This window comes from Cynocephalus volans, chromosome 12, assembly GCF_027409185.1.
Source record: "Cynocephalus volans isolate mCynVol1 chromosome 12, mCynVol1.pri, whole genome shotgun sequence".
NCBI classification, from domain to species: Eukaryota; Metazoa; Chordata; class Mammalia; order Dermoptera; family Cynocephalidae; genus Cynocephalus; species Cynocephalus volans.
In genome coordinates, this window is record NC_084471.1 from 106336929 (window position 1) to 106364641 (window position 27713).

A 27713-nucleotide genomic window follows, 5' to 3' on the forward strand; every position below is an offset into this window, starting at 1 on the left:
CTTAATCAGATTAGTGCTAATGAGATTAGCTGCTTTGAGTTATGAATAAAGGTGGGTAAGCACAGGAACTGGGAGACCAGCTAAGACTCTGCTAGAGCAATGACTGGACTGCACTAACTAAAGTGGTGATGCAAAGAATAGAGAGAATGGGTGGATTTGAAAGATATCAAGGGAGTAGGCTCATTCCAATTTTGGTGACAAAGGGTGTGTGTGTGTGTGTTGTTGGAACTCAAGGTGAGGGAAACAGAGAAATTGAGGACTGAGGATGATTCATGCATATTTCAACTGGGTAAATGGGTAGATAGTGGACCAGAGTTTTAGGCGAGGGTTGGGGAGAACTGTGCGGGAAGATGATGACTCAGTTTTAGACCTGCCAAAATAAGTCTTCTCCAACATTTATTAAAACTTATTTCTTGTGTACCTTCCTGCATTACAGATGGTGAAAAACTAAAAGCTACCTATCCTAAATTCTCCTACAACTAGAGTTTAAATATGATTTAGGTTTTAGCAACCATGTGCACTACCATGAGATGAATTCAAAACCAAGCTAAGCCTCTCTGTCTCCCCGGACATCTTTGTGACTGCTCTTGGTAGGGGGCATCCCGCACCTGAGATAGGAAGGTGGTGGTCACGAAGACGCTGGAGTTGACCAAGTCTATGCTGCAGCTCATTATGAAAAGCAGAAAGTACATGCTGGGGAACAGGCAGACTCTAAAGATATTTCAAAATTGGTCATCCTCGCCAACAACTTCCCAGCTCTGAGGAAATCTGACATAGAGTGCTACGTCATCACTATGGTGGCAATGGTATTGAATTGGACACAGCATGCCAAGAGTTCTGCAGAGTATGCACATTGGCTGTCACTGATCCAGGTGACTTTTTTTTTTTTTTTTTTTTTTTTTTTGCAGCTTGCAGGTATAGGGATCCAAACCCTGACCTTGGTGTTGCAAGGTTGTGCTCTAACCAACTGAGCTACCAGGCCGGCCCTATGACCTGGGTGATTCTGACATCATTAGAAGAATGCCAGAACAGACTGGTGAAAAGGAAACCGTGCAGAATTTTTCTTTAATAAAACTTGCCAGAGCTTATTTTAAATTAAAAAAAATTTTTTTAATATAAAAAAAAAAAAACTGAGGAGAGTGGCAGGGGGTGAGGATCCATTTTCTTTATGCAGACTGTATGAGAGTCTGAATGGTGGCATCCCATTCTGGAAGGTGGCCTCCAGATGAGGGGAGGAGCACTGGAGTCCCTTGGTAGTCTCTCGGAAGCTCAGAGTAGAGTGCATCATTCCTTTAGCTTTCCCCCTTTCTGCTGAAATGATTTTGCTCTGTCATTAAAACCTGAGTGACTCAAGGTGCCTATGGGACATCCAAACAGAGATGTACTATTGCACATTCAGATCTAGAGCTCAGGAGACAGATATAGGTTAGACTGAGGTTTAGATCTGAGAGCATAAACCAATAGATGGCAAATGAAGACCATGGAAGTGAATTAATGAGGAAGAGACTACAGTGAAAAGGGAAGTGGCTGGGGCCAGAATCTTGAAAACCAACATTTAAGAGTAAACGGAAGAAAAAATACATATAAAAGATCACTAGAGAGGTGCTAAAAGGAAAACAAACGTGATATCATAGAAAAGGAAACATTTCAAAAAGTAGGGGCTGGTCAGCAGTACCTAATGCTGCAGAAAATAAGACTGAAATGTGTCTAATACTGAGCAACGAAGAGGTCCTTGTGTGACAGCTTTTCTTAGAATTGTGAAGAGATGTGAGTAAGGTTTCAGAGAAAAGACAAAATACAAATGTTCCTTGTTTGGGATTTAACCCTAGTGTATTGAAAAGATTCTGTTTAGCTTCAGAGGCACTGTGGCAGACTAAAGAGGACTGCACATTTTTCCCACTCACCCCATCCAGAGGTGGAGCCTCTTTCTCATTCTCTTCAATTGGAACTGACCCTATAACTTATTTTGACAAATAGAACATGGTAAAAAAAACTTCTGAGGCTGAGCCTTAGGAGATCTGTACCTTCTTCATTTGCTTCTTGGAATGTTCTCCCTCTCAATCCACGGCCACACTGTCAGAGCCCAAGTGAGTCAGGTGGAGGCACCACATGGAAAAGAACCGAGGCTTCTGCCAGCAACCCTGCCTGAGCTCCCGCTGGCAGCTACTAGCCACCAGCCACTTGAGTGGGGCCATTTTGGAGCTTTCAGCCAGCTCTGTAGCCCAGCCAACACTTTGTAAAGCAGAATTACTGTGTCATCAACACGCAAAATCATGAGAAATAATAAACTGTTGTTTTAAATCACTGACTTTAGTTAAACAGCACCATTAAGGAAATTGGGGATAAAGAACTACACGCAGAAAAGTGTCAAAGATTCATGATAACCAAGCAGTTAAGGGTTTTTGAAAAAGCAGTACTGTGCTTCTGCCACCATTCTCAGGACAGCTCTAATAGTCTTCCCTCACTCTCTCTTTTTCTCTTTTTTTGGTGGTTGGCTGGTACGGGGATCCAAATACTCAACCTTTTGTGTTATAATACCATGTTCTAACCAACTGAGCTAACCAGCCAGTCTGTATGTTCATTTACACCAGAAAACAAAAGGGGTGCAGGTGACCCCATAGAACAAGTAAATTCCAATTTCCCTATGATGAGATTCAGTCCCAGCCTTTATTAATCAGCCAATCTCTCACTGTCTCTAGAAATGCATCACTGCCAAGTCTGTAGAGTAGGAGTCTAACTCCAAAGAAAGACTTTCCATAGCTTTCCTTGGAAAATGTGAGCAACATAAAAGCAAAATGTTATTCGTTTTATTTCTGCCATATTCTAAATGATTATAACAGTATAGCTGGAGTACAGAAAGTTCTCCATGTTTGTTAATTGAATAAGTGAATTTTAATTATCCATAGTCATTTATTCAAGAAGTCACTCCAAGATATAATTTAAACAGCTCCAAAATAAACTCTCTCCCATTCTGTCTTTCTTCTCCTTCCCTCTTTTTTTAAACTTTTAAATTTTAAATTTTTTATTATTATTTTTTCTAATCAAGTGAAGCAGTGGACATGGGGAAAGAACAAAGAATTAACTGGTTGTGATCAATTACTTGTAAACACCACTGCACTGAGACCCACACCTCTTTTTTTCCTTTTTACTCTTCAAGTCTCTCCCTACCTTCTGTTCCCTCATCTTTATTTCTTCTTTATTTTCATCTCTTTCTTTCCTTTTCCCTCTGTTTTCCTGTAAATGTACGAATTTCAAAAGGAGGTATATAATTTATGTGGCATAATAATACTTGCTTTTTAGCTCGCATAGACTAGCATATGGTAAATTCTCTATAAACATTAGCTATTACTATCAACTAGTTTATATTAATATTATATTTATATTAATAGTTAATATAGTATAATTAATTTATAGTATTTCATATTAATATAATGTATCAATACCATATCCCATTATTATTAAATGCTATATATAGTTACAAGTATATAGATATTTTTGTGATAGATAAAAAATTATTTATTATAGTTCTACAACATATTAGTTATCTATTCAAAAATGTAGCAGCTTGGGCCGGCCTGTGGCTCACTCAGGAGAGTACGGTGCTGATAACACCAAGGCCCCGGGTTCGGATCCCATATACGGATGGCCGGTTCGCTCACTGGCTGAGCGTGGTGCTCACAACACCAAGTCAAGGGTTAAGATCCCCTTACTGGTCATCTTTTAAAAAAAAAAAAAAAAAATGTAGCAGCTTAAAACAAGAAACATATATTTTCCCCAAATTTCTGTTGATTAGGAATCTAAGCACAGCTTAGCCCGGTACCTCTGGCTCAAGGAATCTCACAAGGCTGTAATCAAGGTGTTGGCTGGGTCTGCCGTCATCTCAAGGCCCAACCGAGAGAAGATCCACTTCCAAGTTTATTTACATGGCTTTTGGCAGCCGTAGGGGGCTGGCTATTGGCTAGAGATATCAGTTCCTTGCCACATAGCATCTCTATAGAGTAGCTCACAGCATGGTAGCTGGCTGTGTTCAGTACCTAAGGTGGGAAGTTACACCCCATCACCTCTGCTGTATCTGTTTACTAGTAATCCCTAAATCCAGCCCACACTCACGGGGAGAGGATTATGCAGGGGGCAAAGAAAAGGAGGTGGGTGTCACTGAGGGCATCTTACAGGCTGCCTAGCACAGATAATATATATGAATATATGTTAATTACATAAATGTGTTGAAATCACTAATTATATAGCCATTATTATTATTTATTAACAATTATATACATTGAAATTTCCTGTGTTTTTTTCATATTTGCAAATTCCAGAGTTTTTCTGTCTTTTTTGAGGAGGGAGGGAGCAGGTAGAATGAGAAGATGGAGCTTTCCCTTCCTTTAATGCAGTCCTAGTACTTGTCCTATTTTGTTGGTCTAGAGCCAGTTTTATCAGTTATTTATATATATATATATATATATATATATTTTTTTTTTTTTTTGTCTTTAACAGAACCCTCAACCTGGATCAAACATTTTACATTCGCATGGTCAAGAGACTATGGATGTAACAGTGCAAGACTGACTCCCAGTGTCTCAGAAAATGTACACAAAACAAAATGATGAAACAGAAGCACTAATTATTGCAGATATAAATTATAAATGTTTTAGGGGCTGGCTGGTTAGCACAGTTGGTTAGAGTGTGGTGCTGATAACATCGTGGTCCAGGATTCGATCCCTGTACTGGCCAGCCACCAAAATAAGTAAATAAGTGAAATATGTTTAAATGCGATGGTTAAATTCCTTTGCTTCTAGAGTAGCTGTTGCCCAATTTCTCTGCTTTGGGGAGGTCTATTTCCTTTTGCTCTTTTCTCCTTGCATCATTTCAGTACATTTGTTACTTGTTCTACTTGCTGAACTCCCTGTATATTTCGAACAGTTTACTTCCCTAAAACTTTAACTTCTACCCCTTTGCGATTGACTAAAGTTTTGAATGTTTATTTCTCAGAAATAGAAAGTTCCTACTTCAGGTCTTCATCTCCGCTCGAGTTAGTTGACCACATTTGAGTTCTTATGTGCTAAGCAGTACATCAGCTAAAGATGAGTAAAGCTTGGCCTCTGCCCTCAAGGAATTCTCAGCCTAATAGGGATTAAAGATGAGTAAAAGAGTTTAATAAGGGCTGGCCCGTGGCTCACTCGGGAGAGTGCGGTGCTGATAACACCAAGGCCCCGGGTTCGGATCCCATATACGGATGGCCGGTTCGCTCACTGGCTGAGCGTGGTGCTGACAACACCAAGTTAAGGGTTAAGATCCCCTTACCGGTCATCTTTAAAAAAAAAAAAAAAAATAAAGAGTTTAATAAAGTTGATGATATAATTATAAGAATAAGTAAAAAAGTTAGCTCAGTAGAGGGAATGATTAACTTTTCAGAAGCAGAGGTGACCACGAAATGTGTCTGGGGTGAGGCAACGCCTAAGCTAGGTTTGGATGGACGAGCAATTGTTTGCCCTCGCCCCAGTCTTCTAACCCGTCTGCAGGCAGCTCCAAGTGCATCTTTTGCATTTGCTGTCAGTACTTCATTGCCTCATTCCTCTACACACACCGCTCCCCCTCCTGGCCCTCCCTCCCCTCCCAAATAACCCTCCCCTCCCTCTTTTCCTTCCTTTTATGGGAATTTTGTGTGTGTGTTTAGCCCCTGGGTTTAATTTAGTTGGACTGGATTATTGTAATAACGTTTCTGTACATTTGCCCAGAGGCCTTCAGCTAATGGGTGTCTTCTTTACAGGCCAATAAACAGATGAATAAAGCCAGCCTGCTGTCTCGCAGCTCTGCCTCCCTTCTCTTTCTTTGCACTTTACCCACCTTCCACAGACCCTTTTCGAAAACAAAAATTTTCCTGGGTGACTCAAACATAGATTGCCTGCATGAATTCACTTTTACACCTGCCAGTCAGCTCCACGGAGTGTTTTCCTTCTGCCAGGGAATGCGTTCTCTACCCACACAGGAGACCCAGCCTATGTGGGATGTGAGTATGGATTGCTGCCCAGGAGTTCTTCCCCGGTGTCAGAGAGGACCTAGACCATGATGGGCTTACATCTCTGGATGGCATTTGCTCATTTCTGACCATGGGTGCTGATTCTGACTTGATAGAATTAAATGATAAATCGACAGTGTGATAGAGCAGAGGCTGACCATATCACCCTGAGAAAAGTAACTCTGGGGATCCAAGCTTGGGCTCTGTGAACAAATGGGGAACTGTGCTAGAAGAAAGGAACCCCCATAGTTGCCATGAATAAATTGCATTCTTGAAATCTACAGACTTCGTAAAGCCCAACATCACACGGCTGCCTCTGCTCTCCTGCCAGTCCTCGCCGCGCATCCCCTCTACTCCGGCGCAGGTGCGGCTCCCTGCCTGCCCTCTCCTTCTTCCTTGCCCTGAACATTCCATTCCTATGCTCACTGCCCTAACTTCAGACTCCCTCCTCAGACCCCGGGAGAGCACCCCCTCCTACCCCCTGGGGAGGCTTTCCTAAACTCTAGTCTCCAGCGAGGCCAGCACATTGAGGTCATTGCTCTCCTTGCCAAATAACTGGCTTGAGTTCAGTGTCTCCATCTGTCTGAGCTTCATGGAAAACATGACTGCTGCCCTAGGCTCTCTATTCTACGTCCTGCCTTAGTTCGAATTTGCATCTGCTTTTTTGGTTTCTTCCCATGCCCTCCCTCTTCTTTTCTTTCCCTGACTCTCCCCAGACTAGAAGCACATCTGTTTTCTAGCCTCTTCCCTGTCACTGTGGAGCAGATGGGAGAAGAGTGAGTTCAGGGCCAGGTTGATCAGGAAGAGCTGGGGGTTATTTATTTATTTATTTACTTATTTATTTATTCATCAAGCTGCTGGCCGGTACAGGGTCTGACCCATGACGGTGGTGTTATAAGGCTGTACTCTAACCAGAGCTGGGGTTTGCACCCAGATTTTTTTCTGGGGCCTGACCAGAATTCATGTGTCTCAGAGATGGAACACTTGTAGTTCCCTCAGAGGTACCAGAGGTGCTGACGAAGTGCTACTTGCTTATTTCTGATTATGTCCATTGTTCTCCCCGCAACTAGACAGTGTCCTTCCTTCCTTCCTTCCTTCCTTCCTTCCTTCCTTCCTTCCTTCCTTCCTTCCTTCCATCCATCCATCATTTATTCTTTCTTTTTTCTAGTCTGTAACTGACTAATACTATCTGCTCTCTGTCTACCTGTACTGCTCTCTAATTTAGCTCACCAGGGAGCTACACGACGTAGACTAAAGGAGCTAACAAACAACCTGAAACTTAAACACTTCTATTGCATATGTCAGCCATTCTTCAGACCTGAGTTTCTGTAACTCAAGTTTATTCTCTCCACAATGGGGATGTTTTAGTGGTATAACCACTAGAGGCTCTATGAATAAGAACATATACAAAGTCTTTAAAATTCTTGAACCAGAGAAAGTGTTGTCTACATATTACATGACCTGAGGAAAAATACTGATAGAGAATGAGGCAAGCAGAACGAACTTGCCTTCCGCTTTTCTCTGGGCTTCTGACGACATTTTGTCCTTACACTTCTCAAAACCAAGATTCTTAGCATTAGCTTAAACAAAGCCAACATACAGAATAAGGCTGGCACCTACTCTCATGGAGCTCTTTACATTTGAAAAGGATTTGGAGACTTCTGAATTCCTCAACTTTTTATGACCCTAAGATGGCCAGTCTTCCTCTTGGACAAAATCTATGCAGTGTCTGTGTTTGCTTGGATATGAGAATAAATAGGCTGGCAGGATATTTCCAGGGGGAAAGCAAGAAGAGTCTGAATGTGTGGGTCAAGAAATAGGCAAAAAAGAAAAAAAAATACAGGGATACAAAGGAATTTGTTAGTTTTGAAGAGATAAATATTGAAAACCAAAAAAAGTGAGAAACGGGGCTGGAAGAATGATTCAAATATGGATGACAGCCAGAGAGAGAGAAACAGAGTCTGGCAATGTGTTGTAAAACACTCCACGGAGGAGATGGAACTATTTACATAAGAAGGAACCCAAGGAAAAAAGGAAGGCTGGGGCCAGAGTGTGAGAGGCAAAATCGGCTGATGGAAGAAAGGCGTACATGAGAGTGGGCCAGTGCTTCCAGCAAGCAGCCAGATCTCTCATCAGTGTGGTCATAACCTTTGGAATGAGGGTGTGAGTGGCTGCAAATTCCCATCTCCCTTCTCATTCCAGCCTCATTGTAACACTGCAATCTACGCCTCTAGCCTGGCTCTCTCTCCCTCGCTCTGCCTCATCTCATTGTGTCAAAGTAGGCCAAATCCGAAGTCCTTTCCAGGGAGTGGCTCTGTTCATTTTATTCTCCATCCAGAGTAGAAACAGTGTGAGAAGGAGAGAGACACATTCAGCAGGCAAAGGACTCGGTGGAAAGAGCAGAGCAGCGTAGACAGTGAGTTGTTTTATTATATAAAACCCAAAATAGAGGGAATGTGTGTGCATGTGTATGTGCATGCATACACGTGTGTGCGTGTGTGTGTACGTGTGTGTGTGCGTGCATGCATGTGTGTTTGTGTGCGTACTGAAGGGTTAGAGAGGGCAATGGGGGGTGTCACTGAACTTAGAATTGAGCAACCCCCCCAATTATCTATGGAATTCAAATGAGGAGACGCCAAGATGGGTAGATGATATGAAGAAGGCATGGATATCAGAAAGGAAGAGTAGATGATAAGGGTAAAGGCCAAGGCCAGGAATGGGCCATTTAGAATATAAAATTTCCTCTGACTTGGTAGAAAAGAGTAACAAGAGCAAGAATAATAGTAAGTGACTGAAGAACAGGTTTGAAGAAGAGATGAACACCGGGTGAAAGACAAGAAACAGAGAAAGGGTTTGAGTCATAGGGGAAACCAAAACAGCCCCTGGGAGGACAAAGCTGCAGGGCCCACGGGTACCTTTCCCGGGAATGGCAACGCTGATGTGTCCCTGAGCACCACACTCTGCCCTCTCCCCAGCACCTGTGAGATATGCTGCTCTCGGGACCCACGGTGCTGCTGCTGCTCACTGCACTCGTCGGCCCCTCTGGTGAGTCCCCACCTTTATTCTTTTCCCCCTAAAAGGTCAGCTCTTCAGCCCTACGTGTGTGGAGGTGTGTGTTAGAAGGTGGGACAGAACAAGGTTGAAGGGGAATGGGAGGAGAGATGGCTGGTATTGAGTTCTAGAATTGCTACGAAAGAGAAGAACAGATTTTGTGTCAAGGAAAAAAGAACAGGAATGTGACTAGAGATGAACTCAGACTTGGGAAAAGGTATCGTGAGGGTTATGAAACTAAGATACACGCAAATGCACACTAACAATCAAAAGAGGGTTACACACATAAATATACAAATGAATAGCAAAGGGAAAAGAGGCTAATATACAAGTGCGTATACAAACATATAGGGACTACCTAATAAGAAACCGGACCAAATTTAAATCCTGGAGGAAAACAGTGGGACTCTATGCACTGATACCTAACACACACCAGCATCAACATACACACAAGTATATTCACATGCATGCAAAAGATACACACCGTATCAATACACAAAAGAAAAATGATCTTCTAGGGTTCAATCCCTGTACCTGCCAGCTGCCGGAAAAAAGAAAAAGATCTTCATAGATTTCATAAGATCTAGCTCAAAGATTGACCACAGAAAGTGAACCTTGGACTTTGAAGAAATCCTACTCTATTTTTTTTTTTCTCTCTTCACGCCAGATACAGATCAAATTAATTCTTCTGCCTTGGTTAGTAGTGTAGCTAATGGGAAGGCTGTGGGGATAAAAGGGCAGAACACTCTAGAAAGGCTGCTGGCCCTCTGTGGATCAGGACCCCATTCCTGGCTGGGAACGAAGGCAAGAAGGGCATGCTGACTGCGGGCACCGCAGAGTGGGGCATTGTTCTCAGGAATGCTTCTCCTCAGTGCTCCTACTCCTGTCCAGGTTGTGCATAGCACTAATGGGCTGAGTAACTTTGTACGAGCTGCACGGAAATAAAACTCAAAGAGAAAGTACAGCTATTTCTCCATCACTTTATCGATCGTCTCATAAAAGGGTTATGAAACGGGGTACAGAGCTGGAGCCACTCACATTCCTTTTCTCCTTACTTTCTACAGACTCGATACCCCTAGAGGTTAATGGTCAAGGAGGAGGTAGGTAAACCCTTGTATACAGGCTGTGTTCAGGCTCTTATCGGGGAAATGTAAATGAACAGAGTTAAACCATTTGTCCTACAACAGAGAGCTACACCACTAAGGTGTGAGAAAGAGGCCCTGCTTCACCAGCTGCTGCAATCCTATTGTGTCATTCATAAACGTTCTTGTCTTTTTTTTCTTTCTACTACTGAAAACCTGTCTCAAGACCTCCTCTATGCCCATCTCTGGTTTCCACTCTCCTCTACACATCTCTTATCCCACTCAGAAAATGCCCACTAATCCTTACAGAAAGTATGTTTCAATCCATGTAACGGTGGAGAAACTAAAAGGCAAAGAAGTCTTCTCAGTGCTACAGTCAATTGTAGCACACCTGGACAGAACCCAAAAGTCTTGGCTCTTAAAAGACGACTTCCTTCAGCTGGATGAAGGAAACTCCACCCTGCCTTGAGGCATTCCACGTAATCACAATTTATCTCTGTACTTTTCCCAACCCATGAGAGTTAGAGGGTAGAGGACTGCAGTATGTAACACATTAATGAGTCACCTCCGTTTTTTTTTAATGAATTAAGATAGACTAAAATAAATATATCAGAGTGTATTGCATGTGTTTTGCAAGAACAAAGTATTATCTTATAAAACTTGTTTTAAAAAACTTGTTTCAGTTTTACATATGTGTGCTCTGGGGCACGATATAATATGTATTTCTTGCTATATGTCCCGGTACAGAAGATAAAAATATAAAAATATAATCTTTTTTTTTTTTCTGTTGTTAGTAAAAATACCTGAATTCCCCAGTTTCTGAAGCTAGATCAGATTTCAGCATAGCAAAACTAAAAATCAGAATTCACTTATCTGGGCTGGTTAAAGATCAGTCCTGTTTTATGACTTTAGGATGCTTTTCTAGCAGAAATACTATAAGTTACAATAAAGATGTCTTAAGATTCCTTTCCAGAGAACTTCATGAATCCTAGATAAAGCATTTATGTGGTGGTAGCTCATGGAAACCTCTGGAACCCTCTGCTCACCCACCGCTTCACTCCTACTTCTGTGAGTGGCTGGACTGGAATGTAGCTCAGCCTCTGGAGAAAGGGAACTGGGGAAGGACTGGGCTACACCCTGGAGAGGCTCCCCTCGAGTTTTACGGTCTCTGGAATGATTTGGGTCAGTGGTTTTTCAAATATCCAGTGGGATGGGAACAGACTTGGATTCCTTTCATCAAAAATTGTTCTGGAAGAAGAAAGCTTATTCTGAGTGTTATAGGTGAAGAGGCTCTTTTTTCAGACCTGATGAATTTCTATCTGGAATTTGGGGTGGGGGTAAGAAAGGATGAGGTAAGCAGGGAAAACTCCTACCAAACGCTTTATGTTTCACTTCTCTTACAATTATCAGTAACTCTGAGATGCTTTATAAAAATGTTTACTGTCACCAGATTTAAATATGATATTTAGAATCTGAAGTTTAAAAAAAGTCAATGCAAATTACATGAATTCGCTGACCCCTAGTGGGCAAAACAGATTAGGACTATAAACTATTGACATTGAAGGATAAATGCAAGTGAATAATTTGCTAAATACTTAAATTTTATTTGCTAAGAAAGTAGATTTCAGGTGTTCTTATCACACACACACACACACACACACACACAAGGTAACCATGTGAGAAGACAGATACGTTAATTTGCTTGACTGTAGTACTTATTTTATTTTGTATATGTATGTCAAAAAGTCATATACACCTTAAATATGTACAATAATATATATATATAAATTAAAACATAAAAGTAAATGTTAACGCTGCTTTATTTTGCTTTTTAAAATACAATTTGTTTTAGGAAGTGCTGTTCCTTGCAGTTTCCAATTCTGTTTTCTCAGTTTATATACAACTGTTTTTATTTCTTCTTCTGCCTTTACTTTTCAGTGATCAAACACAAAGCATTCTCTACTAACATTGGCATTTTCCCTCCCCTATCCTCACCTCACTTCTCACTGAACATCAGAAAACTATCAACACCACCGTTTGTGAACACTCTTCCTTGCTAGCAAATTCATATTCAATTATATCAGAATTATAAGTGTCAAAATCATAATGTCTTTGGTATAGATGATTTTCATTTTAAATAAGTATTAGAAAGAGGTCATCAGTCCATTGTATTTATTGTAAGTAATCAAGGGTAAACAATTGTAAGATACTTTACGTTTGGGGCGCTGTGCTAGACAATTTCACTTACTGGGAATGCAAGGGTGGCTGGGGGCAGAGGATACTCAGAAAATGTTTTCCGATTTTTATTTTTTTTTCAGATAATGTAACTCAAGTGACTCAAGTGACTCAGGAAACATTCACAGAAGATCCTAGTAAGCTACCATTTTTTTGTTTGTTTGCTGTCATATCGGGGATAGATGGAATGAAGATGACGTCTGTGCAAAGAAAAATAAAGACGAGAAAAGGGTTGACGGTCACTCTAGTCACTCAGAGCTCAAGCTCTAGTGTCTGTCTTAGATGCCACCATCTCTATAAAGATGCCCAATCTTATTAACTCTTCCACTTCTTTCTGTGATAGTCCCTTACATTAGCCCAACAGTTCCCATGCGTTCACTTCAATCTTTTGTCTCCTTTGAGATCACTATTCTTTTTTTCTTTTTTTGGTGGCTGGCCGGTGGTAAGGGGATCCGAACCCTTGACCTTGGTGTTATGAACACAGTCCAAGATCACCAACCTTCTACCCTGCTTCCCTTAGCTACTTTTTCTACCTTCACCTTTCGTTTCCTGTTTTGTACCTTTGCAGATCTGGTGAACGACCCCGCTACAGATGAAACAGGTAAGTTTCACTGCAGTTCTTTTTAAATGGCATGATTTTTATTAATATTTGCAATATTTATTCCAGCTCTTGAGTTAGTTCTAAACTAGAGTACTTCAAAAAGTTCATGGAAAAATCAAATTAAAAGATAATATGAATTTTTCCATGAACTTTTTTTTTTTTTTTTTTTTTAAAAAGATGACCGGTAAGGGGATCTTAACCCTTGACTTGGTGTCAGCACCACGCTCAGCCAATGAGCGAACCGGCCATCCGTATATGGGATCCGAACCCGGGGCCTTGGTGTTATCAGCACCGCACTCTACCGAGTGAGCCACGGGCCGGCCCTTTCCATGAACTTTTTGAAGTTCCCTCATATTTTTATCTTTGGAGCCGATGGATGTGGCAGTGTTGTTCAGTGATAGTGCGATAAAGGAAAAAACAAAAGCCTTCTAGTCCTCTAAAAAGAGGAGACAGTGGATTGATAGCTAAAATAAGGCATGGATAACAAATGCTCCTACAAATTAGTATAATGTCAATAGGAAAAATATTCTTCAAAAACTATTCACGATTATGTCAATTAATTCTATTCCCTTGAACCTAACACATGAACCCAGCCATGGGCTGAACCTTGCCTGATATCCCCATTCTCCCTTTTCCTATTTGCCTTCCCCCTTGCGATTCAAAGCTTTCCTGACACCTGCTGTTTTGTGTCTTTTCAGTACTGGCTGATATCGATCCTTCCACAGATGACCTGGGTGAGTTCAGGTCTGGCGTCCCACGGCCACCAGGGCCGTTCTAGGCTTTTCCCAGAGCCCATTATGGAAGGCAGTGCAGCTACTGAAGCATCCTAAATAGACAGAATTACAGTTTATGTAGCACATTCTTCTAAGAGTTCAATTTTAATTTATGACATTTTTGAGCCCTTAACAAGCAAGAACTGTACTAGATGTTTGATATACAAAATACCAAGACGTGATCTTTCAAAGTTTCCATGATTTGGTGGGTAAAGGCAAGACAAATGTTTGGGAAATTAGAAGGATGCTTGAACTGAACTCTAGAAGTAATGCTTGAACTGAATCTTGAAAGAATTCGAGTAAGCCCAAAGGTCGAGCGGGGGGTGGGCATTCTAGCCAGAGGCAACAGTATGTTCAAAGGTGCAAAAGAAAAGAAAGCTTGGCACATGAGGGAAACAGTTTTTTTTAATGGCTGGGGAAAAAACTACAAGGAACCGTGGTAGGAAGTGAAAAAAGGAGATAGAAGCTAGATTATTTTTAACAAATAATTATTTGAAGCCTGCTACTAGGTGCCAGGGATATAAAGGTGCATAAAACTGATTTTCTTCTGTCAAAGAACAAAATTACAACAAATTTAGTTGAAGATTTCAACTGGCTTTATTGCGATTCTAGAATCAGGGTCTGTAAAATAGAATAAATGTTCCAATGAGCCAAGCAGAGGAGGTTGGTTTTACAAACAGGAAAAGGCTGAGGAAAGCAGAAACAAATGCCGAAAAGCAGATTGGTCATTTCAAAGTTACTTTCCTTGTAAGGTGGGGACAGGAAGACAGAACAATAGAAAAATAACCTCAGGTTACTTCAGGCTATCTCTTTTGTGTTAGAATTAAAGCAGTGGGAACTTCATTATTTTACCTATTGAAGATTTAAACTAGCCTGTTCGGAAAATTAGCTATCTTTCTCCTGACTTCACCAAGACCATGGCCTACATGAAATAGAACTCAGTGGGGGTGACTCCATTTTGATTTTTAGTCTGGTCTTTTGGGACCTAGTGCAAGAATTTAGTACAAAGCAATGGCCTCCTATAATTTTTATTTCACACTTCTACGAGATTTTTTTTTTTTTTTTTTTTTTTTTTTTTGGTGTCTGACCAGCCTGTATGGGGATTCAAACCCTTGGCCTTGGTGTTATTAGTACCACATTCTCCCAAGTGAGCTATCTTTCTTTGTTCTGTTTTGTTTTGTTTATTTTAAAATTTTTATTAAATTCTACTGGATTCTTTTGCATAATAGATAAGAGACAACGGAACAGATGACTTCATAGAGTTTTGCAAATTTCTATAATTAGGACAAGCAAGAAAAGCTACAGAAGACACAGAAAGAGTGCTCGACTATATTCAGTGTTGGGGATTAGGAAAGGCTTTTCTGAAGGGCACAGTTGCTAACTGGACTAAGTCGCTTACTGAAAGACAAGTGGAAGTGATCCAAGTGAATAGAAAGAGGAGGAGCCTTTAAGTAAAAACAAACAAAATCAACGTGGGCAAAAGGCTTAGGATGAAAATAAAAACCAGAGAGGTTTATTCAAGAAAGGGTTCCAATCAGATTTGTGCACTGGAAAGATCACCTCCCCTCCCCCTCCTGTACCCCTGGGCAGTGTGGAGAATTGATTTGACTGTGATCTGCCTGGAACTGGGGAAAACCAGCAAGAATGCTGTTGCAGTGGTCTCAGTAAAAGATGACAGCTACAGCTGGCCGGTGGCTCACTTGGGAGAGCGTGGTGTTGATAACCCAAGGTCAAGGGTTTGGATCCACCTACCAGCCTGCTGCCAAAAAAAAAATAAAGGTAGTGAGACCCAAACATAAGCTATAGAGAGAGGAGATGGTTGAGATGATGTCCAGTTCTCTAGATGTGGCTATTGGGTGGATGGTGTGGTACAATTCACTGAAGAACAATTCGAGTTGATGAAGGGAAAGATAATTAAGACAATTTGAGATATGTTAAAAAGATCTTTGAAATATTCAAGAATTCTTCTGTAAAAATGTGGTTGGATTTATAAGTCTGGAGCTTTGGAAAAAAATCTGGGATTGAAACATAAGTTTGGGAATTATCAGCATATAGACCTGACTTGAAACCATGACACAGATGAGATCACCGAGCATACTTCTTCACATCCTGTCTTTTAGTAACTCTTCCAGTGACATTTTCCCAGGTAATTCTCCTGGCTAGTCTATTTCCTCAACACTCATGGAGGTCCTTGACTTTTTCTTTTCATTTTTTGCAGCTGGCCAGTATGGGGATTTGAACTCTTGACGCTGGTGTTATAAAACCACTCTCTAACCAACTGAGCTAACCGCCAGCCCCTTTACTCTGTTAAGCAGATTCATATTAAACTTGCCCCTGGGTTAGATTTGGCTATGGTTATGACCCTTGTATTAGTCCGTTTATGTTACTTATAACAAAATACTGGCAACTGAGTGATTTACTTAGAAAACAAAATTTATTGCTTATAGTTTCTGAGGCTAGGAAGTCCAAAGTCCATCTGGTGGTGGTGACAGTGACCCAGGGGTCTCACATTGCAAGATGGTGGAAACAGAGTGAGCAGAGAGAGAGAGAGAGAGACAGACTCTCCTCTTCTTTTAAAGCCCTCAGAACCACGCCTCTGACCACCATTTTTAATCCATTCACTAAAGCATGGTCCTATAATCTAATCACCTCTACAAGGCTCCACCTTTCAATTACCATAATAGGATTTCCCACCCTCTTAACAGTCACAGTGGGAGCTAAGTTTCTAATACATAAAACTTGGGGGACACAATTCAAGCTCCAGTGAGTTTTGGGGGGACATAATTCAATCCACTACAGACCCTTGATATTCTTTATCCAACAACATGCATCAAAGAACCCATGATGATGTGTCTCATCTACAGAAATTTTCTCCTATGTGCAAAAGCTTCTACAGGATAATAATCTCTCTTGTTGGCATATGGCTCTTTGACTTTGTTCCTACTAACTTGTCAGTGATGCAAAGATACTCACAATACAATGTATTTTCAACTCTCTAGGAGAGAAAGAAAAAAGGAAAAATCTTATCCTAACTCCTAAATATCTTTAATTTTGTGGATCAAATCAGTCCAATATAAGTTTTGCTAAAAGAGTTAATTCATTTGTTCCCTATTTGTGGGCATCCCAAATGGGTCCCAAGTGAGGCAACATGACAGTTACAGGGGTACTGACTTCTAGAATTAGTAATAACTGAATAAAATTTCTGCATTCCAGCCTCGCCCAATGATAAAAACACCACCGCAGGTATGATTTTCTCTTGCATGTCTTTTTCTTAATTTTTTTTTTCTTTCTGTGGATTCTTTGTTTCTTGGAGGGTACTTTGTACATCTTCTAATTTACTTCCAGTTTTATTTATTTACTTATTTATTATTTAAATTTATTTAAAGATGACCAGTAAGGGGATCTGAACCCTTGACTTGGTGTTGTCAGCACCACGCTCTCCCAAGTGAGCAACCGGCCATCCCTATATGGGATTCGAACCCGTGGCCTTGGTGTTGTCAGCACCGCGCTCTCCCAAGTGAGCCACGGGCTGGCCCCCCAATTTTTTCTCAAAGATTATTTTCAGTGCCGTTCACCGCCATCCTACCCTCCACCCCCCACCCCCACTTTTTAAAAATGTTTCCTCTTCTAAAAATCCTGGGGAAAAGATGGAACCAGTGTTGCATGGTCCCAAAACAGCTCTCTCCCTAAGCCGCCTTTGGACTTTACTTGGTGGCTAATGGATTGAGAAGTGAACTCAATTTGACTGCAAGGACTTCGTATTACCGTAGATGTCATGATTAAAATTGCTTCCCCTAATGTACTGATGATTCAGATGTGCAGCTAGGTTTGAAAACTGCTGGAACAGAGAAATAGTAACCTGCCTAAGAATTCTCATTCTTCAGAATGCGAGGATCAGTATTTCAATCTGATATTTAATACTGGATAATCCTAGAAAGACTTTTCTAGAAGAGCTCTCAGAAGTTATTTTATCCACTTCTGCTTCCAGGTAGGGAAGCAACTAAATTTCATTTAGCCAATTTCCTCTTGCTCTGCTGTTCATGAGCAGGAAAAACATGCCTGAATTTACTATGATTCTCTATAGAGACTATTCTATTTTTTTCCCATTCTCCCTCTCTTTTTCCATCCCTTTAATGCTTGGTTTATTATGCTCCTATTTGGACCTCCCTATTTTTTGTGTTGGGCTTCTCCAGAGTGCCGGGATGAGAAATTTGCTTGCACAAGACTCTACTCTGTGCATCGGCCAGTCAAGCAATGTGTTCATCAGCTGTGCTTCACCAGGTAAGAGACGCCCAAATGCACAGAGTGCACCTTCCATGATAGTGTTTTTGTGTCAGTAACTATGTACTGGACACCCACTATGGAACTGTAATCTTTGATGGGGCAGAAGTTTGTAGCATAACCCTGCTAGCTATTCCTAAAGGTGTCAGTTAGAAACTGGAGACTGGGTTGAGGTACACAGAGAAAAAGCTGACTAACAGACGCCAGAAGGTAAGTTTAGGTGAGGGACAGAGAAAGGAGAGTCATGAGGAAAACGCTGGTATGTTGAAGTTATTGCCAGACGGAAAGAAGCTGAAGCAAAAGACTCTGAAGGCAGAAAATAGTGGGAAGGAATATTCAGCTTGACTCTAGGTGAAGTGTGCAAAGTTACGAAGAGTAATTAATACCATTCCATCCCCTCCCTTCCACTGGGGGAGGGAAGAAGTTTGAAATGCTTAAAGAAATCCAGATGGGGGAGATACAGGCTAGTTCTCTTTCTCAAGGCTTGTTTTTTTTTTTTTTAATCTCTTTCCTTGACCATGACATTGGGGCTATGGCAGTTTACGACGTATGTACATTATCAACAATGAGATCTGCTCCCGTCTTGTCTGTAAGGAGCATGAAGTTATGAAAGGTAAGATGATGTCTGGGGTTTAGTGGAGAGGGACAATTATGAGAGCAGTAAATAGGGACAAAAAGCTCATGAACCCAAGTCCAGTTTTGGAGAACGAGTTCAGGCTGCCCCCTTAACTTCCACCAGCCCCAGCTGGAACATACCCCAAATAAACAATCTAAGTAAAGCAGAATTCTTAATGCACAAACACAATCTTAAGAAAAGTTCTCCTGAATCCCTTTCCAACTAGATATTAACCTCCCAACCTCTCCTATAGAGATAGATTTTTGAAGCGCTGGCTGTTTTAAAGATCATTCACTGGGGTTCTAGGGTAAAGACCAAGTCAGCCATTATAGACAACAGACTCTACTAGTCAGCAGCTACGCTCATAACTCTAAAAAGAAAACACACACACACATCCACACACACTAATTTGGAGACAGTAAGGTTTAGATAGGCTGATACGTGAAAAACAGATGAGACATTTAGCAATTGGCTACTTTATAACCAGTTCACCAATTCTAAGAACAACTGGCATTGCTTATTGTGAAATTTCAGAGGTAGATGAAGGTAGAAAGCTGTTAAAAGAACAATTACAAAAGCCCAGTGTGATTATAGACCTTGCATAGTAGAAAAAAAGGTACTTCTCACTTTCCCCATGGCTAGCCCCAAACGATGGCTGTGGTTAGTGAAGACACCACCGACACAGCCGCTTCTGACTCAGCAGCCTGCTTTGCACCGAGTTCCTGAGTCAGAGCAGTAGTTAACTTCGCAGAAGGAAACTTGCTACCCGCCCCCATTGGCTCTGTGCAAGCCACCTGTGCGGGAAGCACCTTGAGATTGAGGATGAGTATCTGGGACTCTAGGCACTTTCAAGTACCTCAAGGGATTTACTAAAATTAGCTATTGGCACATAGTAAACACCTAAGTGTGTACCGAACGACTGGACCTCATCTTTGTATTTCATAGATCCATGATTAGCAGAATCGGGAGCTAGGTATGTAGAGGAAATGAACATTCACTGGCCACCTGGGCTGGGTGCTTTGCATGCATTATTTCATTTCAATACTCACAAATACACTGTTGAGGCAGGTTATTTTAATGCTTATTTTACCAAAAGAGATAGTGAGGTTCATAAAAGTTAAGAAACTTTCTAGTAAGTGGTAAACAACTCGTAAGTTGGCAGAGCTGGGGGGTTAGCCCATATCTTTGCAACATTTTCTACTACACCACACTGCGAAGTCTTCTCCTTCCCTTAAAAACAAGAGCCCTTGCTGTCTTCCTGCATTCTCCTGCAGTCATGCTCTGCTTCTCTTCTAGATGAACTCTGCCGTCAGATGGCCGGTCTGCCTCCAAGGCGACTCCGTCGTTCCAACTACTTCAGACTTCCTCCCTGTGAAAACTGAATTTGCAGAGACCCAATGGTCTGTGATCAAAGAAGAGGAAAGACGAAAGAAAGTGTGGGCGGTGAAAGGAAAGAGGAGCAATTCTTGTCCAGCTAGTGTCAGCGACCCCAGAGACATTAGTATTTCTGAAACCAATCCCTTTGCATTGTCCTGCTTTCGCCCCTTCACCCAGGCTGATAACATTTATCTCATTTTTCAATGCTACTTAAAATACAAAGTCTATACTATTGCATGGTTTTGAGGCTTCCCAATATCATAGACATAGTGGATAAATGATGACCATGTGGCTTCACACTTGATCTTAGCCAAAAGCTGAGAAGCAATGACCATATGGCTTATATGCAAACATTTCTACACACGATTTCAGGGGAAAATAAACTTTCAGTTAATAATCTTTACTGTTGAATCTGTCTGATGTAGAGCTTAGGGTGAAAAAAGCTAAACTGTCCATTTTGGCTAGCCGTAGAAGTCCATTTATTTTCCTTTCAAGAGTTTCCGATATTAACTGCGCATCATTTAAATGTTCTGCTTTACTTTTTTTTTTTAAAAGATGACAGGTAAGGGGATCTTAACCCTTGACTTGGTGATGTCAGCACCACGCTCTCCCAAGTGAGCTAACCGGCCATCCCTATATAGGGATCCGAACCTGCGGCCTTGGTGTTATCAGTACCACATTCCCTCAAGTGAGCCACGGGCCGGCCCTTGCTCTGCTTTACTCTCATTTTCACTATTTTGCTGGATTGTCCTAAAAATTTTCCTGGCAGGTCTTCTTTATGAGAAGGGTTATGGTAATTTTTGTAGTCCTAGAAGATTCTCCAACAGAGTGAAGAATTATACAATCCTACTAGCAATAAAAAAAAAAAAAAGATTCAAAATGTTGTCTTCTGCTAAACTCAGAGGCTGGGGCTAAAGAGAGGGGACTGATTATGCCAGGTTGAGAAGCTGGACTCATAACTCCCTGTCCAGTTTTTCATGCAGCCATCCAGGCAGGAAGTAGAGCTGGAAAGTAAGTCTCTTTTACTTACTAATTTGTGGTAGTCCTGGGGGTAGTCCACCCCACGAAGCAAATTAGACAACTGAACGTGAAACCGAACCACTGGCTGGAGTTTCCTCGTGTTGTTGCTACGCCTTTCATCCTCACCAGTCACCAAGTGCACCAGTGGAGATTACTGTGTGAATGGCTTCTGGAATATACCCTGATTTGGTGCCTAAGAAGTACATTCAGACCTGAATTTTAATAGGCAAGTAGAAAGTTTACCTCATGGTTAACATGAAACATTGAAAGAAACACATTTTTCAGACAACCACATTCTTATCTTGGCTCTAGCAGTAAACATGTAGCCTCAGACAAGTCATTTCCCTTCATTAAGTCCCGGTTTAATTTCCTTGTCTTTAAAATGAGAAGGTTAAATTTATCTTAGTCCTAAGGCTCCTTTTAATTTAATGATTCTCTAAATTTAAATGCATTATTCATATTTCCTGAAGCCTGGATGCAGTCTGATTCACAACAGCCATGTCTACTTTATCCTCAATGAGAGCAGCAGTCCACAATGTAATAGAACAAAACCCCAGTATAATAAGTGAAAAATCATATATTATAGACCCTTCTCTCTAAACAACTCAATAACTTTCTATAAAAACCAATGAAATTCAAATAGGAACTAGGGGACAACCAGTTACAATGACAGTAGGGGTTGTATTCCTTTCACATTGCTGAGAAAATAGCTAAATGAAGATTGGATTCTTGCTGTTAGGAAACAATTTAGTTTAATGGGATTTGTACAACCGATTAAACAGAAATGCTACAAAATGCCCCAAAGCATGTAATCTCTCCTCCATACAGTCTCTAGAATCAAATATACTCCTATATAGACAGACATATTAAATGCATATTGTAGCCACTATAGAGAGCTCATATGCACAGAAGTTCTGAGAATCATTTTAAGAATCTCTTTATGAACTTGACCCTCCTACTACATATTGTGACATTCCCACCAGGCAGCACCTCAAGCTCAGTATTGTGTATATTGCAAAGTAAACATTTTAATGTAATTTTTCCAGCTTCTTTCTCAGAGTAAAGTGGCCTTTGGTCTGGTTATATCTTTTTCTTTTCTCTTTTATGTTTACAAAAAAAGACCTGAATTTATGCTCTTTGAAAACCAAGTACCAGTATTGCTCCAATTTGTCTATGCTACTATTCTATATTCTATCCTGCACTCCATAACTTTACCGCTGGTTCTCCAACATTCCAGATGTGGACCCCTTCTCTTTTCTGCCCCCTTCAGGTCCAACGATCACGCTAGGTGTAGTTTCATGCTTTACTTGCTTCTCTTTTGCGTGATTAAATTCCTTTGTTTGCCATTTCTCATTGCTCTTATGTTCTCTACACTTTTTTTTTTTTTGGGTGGCTGGCCAGGAAGGGGATCTGAAACCTTGACCTTGGTGTTACAACACTGTGCTGTAACCAACTGAGATAACAGGCCAACCTTCTCTGCACTTTTTAACAATTCCTGATATGTGAACCAACATTTCTAACTTGCTCTCCATCCTTTCTTTCCTGAGCCTTATAAGTCTTCTTTTCCCCCTGTCAATTTCCACTAAGAAAGGTCCCAGTCAGTTATTTCCGGTCCTGGTTATTTTACTCTGTGCTCTTTTCCCCACTGGCAAAATTCCATCCACCTCCATTTGTCATTGCTGCGTCTGTATCCTTGCCCCATCGCAGGTCTCTGATGTTTGAGTTTTCTTTCCTGTTCCTCCCCATGAAAGAATTTGGTGTTAAGCAAGTTTATATTTTAATGAAAAGCAATTATCTAAACCAAAATAATGTTGGAATTAAAGGGTGTGGTAGAGATATCATTGTAGATTGAATGCCTTCCTGGTATTCTGAATAGATAGCAGCCTCCTCTGGCTACTCATAAGGTTTAGCCTTACTTTTTCTTTTTAAATTGGGTTGATCCTCCTCTGTGCCTACCTGTTTTCATGTTCCATGCTTGTGATTCAAGAAAATTCTCCTTTCTCCTTGAATGAACGAATTCTGGAAATTCGAGTGTTTACCATACTCATACTAAGGAGAGCTCCATGCACCCTTTCTCTTAGTGCTCTTTTGACTCACAGGCAGATGGTGCCAACTCCAGCTGGTCTCCCCTCTTCTGGGTTTTACTTTTGATGACATCAAATGATATATGTTGCCAGCCACAAGCTCCTCCCAACTTTGCTTCAGGGTGTTTGCGGCAAAGGTTGAATGTTGAACCAAATACTTCACACGTGGTCAGAACGCAGGAGGAACTTGCACCTCTAAGGTTCACCTTCCTTTGTACCGAAGCAGCTGTCACACAGTGAGGGAAGAAAGAGACCTCAGAAGAAACAGAGAAGATGGAAGAGATGGGGGATAATGCAACGAGAGGGTGGCGACAGGTTCACACCAGGGCAGGGGAACCAGGAGGCTAGAAGATGGGAATTCTCGAACTCCAAATTCAAAAGGAATGTGGTGAAGGCGTCCTGAGAGACCTGGAAACTTCGGGTAGCATGGAAGGGCATCAGGAGCACAGTGGAGGAGAGACAGGAACTATCCCTGCAGTTTTGTCAGCCTCAGGAGGCCTTGGTCAAAAATGTAACACTGATAAAAGTTAAAGTCCTGGTATCCTTGAGCATTTTTACCAACCAGACATCAGGGAAAGTGACTTGCTGACTTTGTCTGTGATGGAGAGAGAAACAGGTGGCCACAGGTTGTTGTTTTTTTTCTTTTTTTTTTTTCTTTCTAAAAGCCAGTCAAGCTCGGCCAGAAGCAGCAGTCAGACGACAACTTCTGGGCAGAACTCAAGATGGAAAAAGCAAACGTTTACATAAATAGAGGTGCAAAGCCCATGCTTCCTGTTGACATATCAGGCCTTTCTTTACCACAAACCCTCACTTTTTTTTTAATAGCTGATAATGGTTTTGTGTTTTTTTTCAATTTGTCCAATCACTTCGAGTAAGGTTCTAGTTTTCTCCTACCCCTGGGTCTTGTGGTTCTTTCCTGTCTCTGCTACTTTTCTCTTTCTTGTCCCTTTTACTTTCTGTATGTTTACCCGGCCTTACAGCTGTGCTGTATAACTTTATGGAATACATTGTTAAATTTATGTAACAATCTATAGGGATAGAATTCAAGATGATCTCATAAATTTGGGTGAGATTCACCTCTTCTCTCCACCCACCCCCACACAAAAAAAGGAATAGATTAGCTCTGGGCAAGTATAAGAAAATTCTTTTAATGGAAAATAACCTGAATTATACTTCAGAAATTGCTGCATGTTGAGGTATCAACTGCGTCATTATTTCCTAATATATTGTTCTGTCCCAAATGGTCAAACACAAGGAATTACAATGAAGGGTAATAAAAATTGCACACAAAAAAATTCCTCCATTTGCATAAATCCATACATCCATCTATTCTTGAAAACAGATGAGATTATAGAGGGAAAGGAAAAAAAGTATTAATCAGAAAAGCTTATGAATTAAGGGCCGGCCCCGTGGCGCACTAGGGAGAGTGCAGCGCTTGGGAGCACAGCGGCACTCCCGCCGTGGGTTCAGATCCTATATAGGGATGGCCGGTATGCTCACTGGCTGAGCGTGGTGTGGGTGACACCACGCCAAGGGTTGCGATCCCCTTACCGGTCACAAAAAGACAAAAAAAAAAAAAAAAAAGCTTATGAATTAGAGTGCAGTCTAATAACACCAGGTTCATGGGTTCAGATCCTCATACTGGCCAGCTGCCAAAAAAAAAAAAAAAAAAACACTTATAAAAATGTGTAACATTAACATCAAAATTAATAGGTATTGAAAACAAAAATTACTTCAAAAATGTTCACATAAAATCATGAATGACAGCTTCTTAATTGGTTAAGAGAAACTAGTTTTCTGTAAGTTAATCTGTAACTTGATAAACAACTGGGCTCGTTCGTGTTGCCACTTTGACAGAAACTGAGACAGAAAGTCTGACATGATGTAATCATTCTTAATTAAAGTACAGGTACTCATAAGAATAGCAACATATTCTAGTGAAATAGGGCAGGAATAATTTCTCTCTTGCCATGCGGAAACTAAAAATGCATTACTGGGACATCTAGACCCCAAATCAACATGGCTCTAGGTATAATAAGACCTACATTTATATCATCCTGTGCATTTTAATATAAAAGAATGGGTATTTGTTTCAGTGCCAGTCCAGATGGCACTCACCGGTTGTGTGATCCTAAGCAAACAGCTTCTCAACTCTAAACTGGTGGCAATAAACTTGTCCTAAGGGTGGTTTGAGGATTAACATGATCATGTATTCAAAACGCTTAGAGGCTTAGCACCTGTAATACTTTTTTTTTCTTTTTAAAGATGACCGGTAAGGGGATCTGAACCCTTGACTTGGTGTTGTCAGCACCACGCTCTCCCAAGTGAGCCACGGGCTGGCCCTGGCAAGACTATTAAGAGTATAATAAGACTACAGAGTTGTTGGGTTTTTTTTCTACTTACGCTGATTGGTTACTTTCAAACTGTTCTTTTGTTTGTTTGTTTGTTTGTTTGTTTGTTCTTTTGTTTGTTTGTTTTGGCGCTGGCCAGTATAGAGATCCGAACCCTTGACAAACTGTTCTTGAGTAGGCTGACTCTTCTATTCTTTCCTTGTAACACAATGAGATGACCAGATGACCCTCGCTGGTTAGCAGGAGAGCAGGGAGGTACGGAAACCTGCAAAAGGTGTACAATACCACCAATATGAGTTTGTCAACAGTTTAAGATTTTTAATTTAAATTTAATTTTTAAAATATTTTAGGGCCGGTCCGTGGCTCACTTGGGAGAGCGTGGTGCTGATAACACCAAGTCAAGGGTTCAGATCCCTTTACTGGTCATCTTTTTTTTAAAAAAACATATATTTTTATAAGGTGGGTTTCTTACAAACATCATATTTCATTCTGAGCAAGCCCCTGTGGGGTGGGAAGCAGAAGTACTATTATTCATATTTTTTCAGACAGACAACAAGGTTTAGAGATGAAGAGACATGGCCAGCTTTACAAAGTTTGGTGCACCCTTTCTGTTATCATGATAATGATTTTAAAAAAGAAAAAAAAAAAAGATTGGTGCACCAGAACCATGCCTCTGAACTCTAAAACTTAAAATTTCTCAAAGTTCTAAATCTCAGCTTAATATTCATTCAACTGCCAAAGGAAGACTCCAAAACAAAGTTGTGGTTTGCTTGCTTGCCATAGAAGTTTTATAAGAGAGTCTAGACCTTAGAAAAACAGGAATAAAAAATACAATGTACTTAAAGGAAAAAAAATTAGATTTCCAAGATTACCAAATTTACTGTTAGTCTGTTCATGGTGGGAAAACAGCAAGTTTTTTTACACGATTCTCATATCCTCAAATATTGTTTCCTACCTTCAGACATCACCATTGCCAGAGTCAGGGATACGGTTGCTTTCGTTATACAGAGAGTAACTTGGAGAAAACACTGAAGGTTTTACTTATTTTGGAGACTAGAACTAGGCGTTTGTTTGTGATGCTTGTCTGTCTTCTTGTTTTCTCTGGATGCAGAACATTTTTTTGCCCACCGGCTAAGGGATGCGATGTGTTTTCTTATTCAGAGCCGAGGCAGAGCGCAGGCGTCTCTCTTGCTTCATACCTACCCAGGAATTGCGTGGAGACTAAGCCGGTGTTTGTCAGCTGTGAGTCTGACCAGAAGCAAGGACACAGGAAATGCCAAAGTGGTTCATACTGTTCCTCTTCCCAGAAGGGTGAAGGGTCAGTATCTTAACTAACCAGTCTTTTTCTTCATCATGCTTTCTTTGATTGATTCCTTCAGGAAGTATAGCATTTGTTTCAGAGCACAGTCTGGAGCTAGACTGCATGGGTGTAAATCCTGGCTGTGTCATTACGATCTGAACCATTCTGTGTCCCAGTTTCCTCATATGTGTAAAGATCAGTGATACCAAACGCTCAGTAAATGCTATTGTAAAATTGAACGAACTAAGTGGCTGGAATAGTACCTGGCACACAGGCACCGCGTGAGTCATTATCCTTCAGTCAGCAAACGGTTTTTGAATACTATGTGCCTGGCAACAGCGCTGGGGACACAAAGTTAAACAAGGCATCGTCTCTACACTCAAGGACAGTAGAGCCACTTCTTCATTACTCAACTTGTTTTTCTCTGCTTCAAATAACACCTTTTGCCACCTACAATGATGTACAATTTTGTTTTCTTTTCAGGTTTTCATCATTTCTGATGATAAAAATAAAGTGAAGCTTTAAATTATGCTACAAATTCATTATGTCTCCTCCTGTTTGGGGACAGAATGGCCTTAATTCTTTGATTTTTTTTTTTTTTTTTTTTTGCTGGCTAGCTGGTTGGTCCTTAATTTTGTACAGACCTGCCCATAGCCTTCAGTCCCCCCATAAGCACCTGCTCCCCAGGTTTAGGCCAAGTAAACTTCCCACTGAATGGGAGCTCTCTCCTCTCATGCACATTTCTATTCTTTCTTCTTCACTCTCCCAGGGCACTTATCACCTTTGCTGCCCTTGTTTATGCATTTTCTCCTCTGCTTATACATACTAACAGCTAACGGCATATATGAAAAGAAAATACACCAGTCATTACTGGTATCCTTTTTCTGGCTGTTCGGTCCCTAGAAGACTCCGAGTTTAATCAGGAT

The 27713-nt window shown here is 40.9% G+C and overlaps 1 protein-coding gene and 1 long non-coding RNA gene across 6 annotated transcripts in view; one reads left to right on the forward strand and one right to left on the reverse strand.

The window, feature by feature from the left end:
* MFAP5 (microfibril associated protein 5) overlaps positions 1 to 21034 on the forward strand; it is a 39200-nt gene extending 18166 nt beyond the window's left edge. The window contains 10 exon segments of the mRNA XM_063115592.1: positions 8992 to 9061; positions 10132 to 10167; positions 12468 to 12521; positions 12953 to 12985; positions 13684 to 13719; positions 16972 to 17001; positions 17952 to 18039; positions 18579 to 18652; positions 19952 to 20032; positions 20035 to 21034. Of these exon segments, the coding sequence (XP_062971662.1) occupies positions 9004 to 9061; positions 10132 to 10167; positions 12468 to 12521; positions 12953 to 12985; positions 13684 to 13719; positions 16972 to 17001; positions 17952 to 18039; positions 18579 to 18652; positions 19952 to 20032; positions 20035 to 20063 (519 nt within the window). The 5' untranslated portion in view covers positions 8992 to 9003 and the 3' untranslated portion in view covers positions 20064 to 21034.
* On the reverse strand, positions 19710 to 26999 carry LOC134391588 (uncharacterized). 5 transcript variants are annotated; one of them, XR_010025019.1, is made up of 4 exons: positions 26443 to 26999; positions 25540 to 25752; positions 23009 to 23390; positions 19710 to 21264 (listed from the first exon to the last, which is right to left on the reverse strand). It is a non-coding gene; the product is annotated as an uncharacterized LOC134391588 (long non-coding RNA). The 5 variants fall into 5 exon arrangements; XR_010025016.1 differs by having other exon boundaries at positions 19710 to 20033; positions 21063 to 23390; XR_010025018.1 differs by having other exon boundaries at positions 19710 to 20057; positions 21063 to 23390.
* Positions 27000 to 27713: the final 714 nt, after the last annotated feature.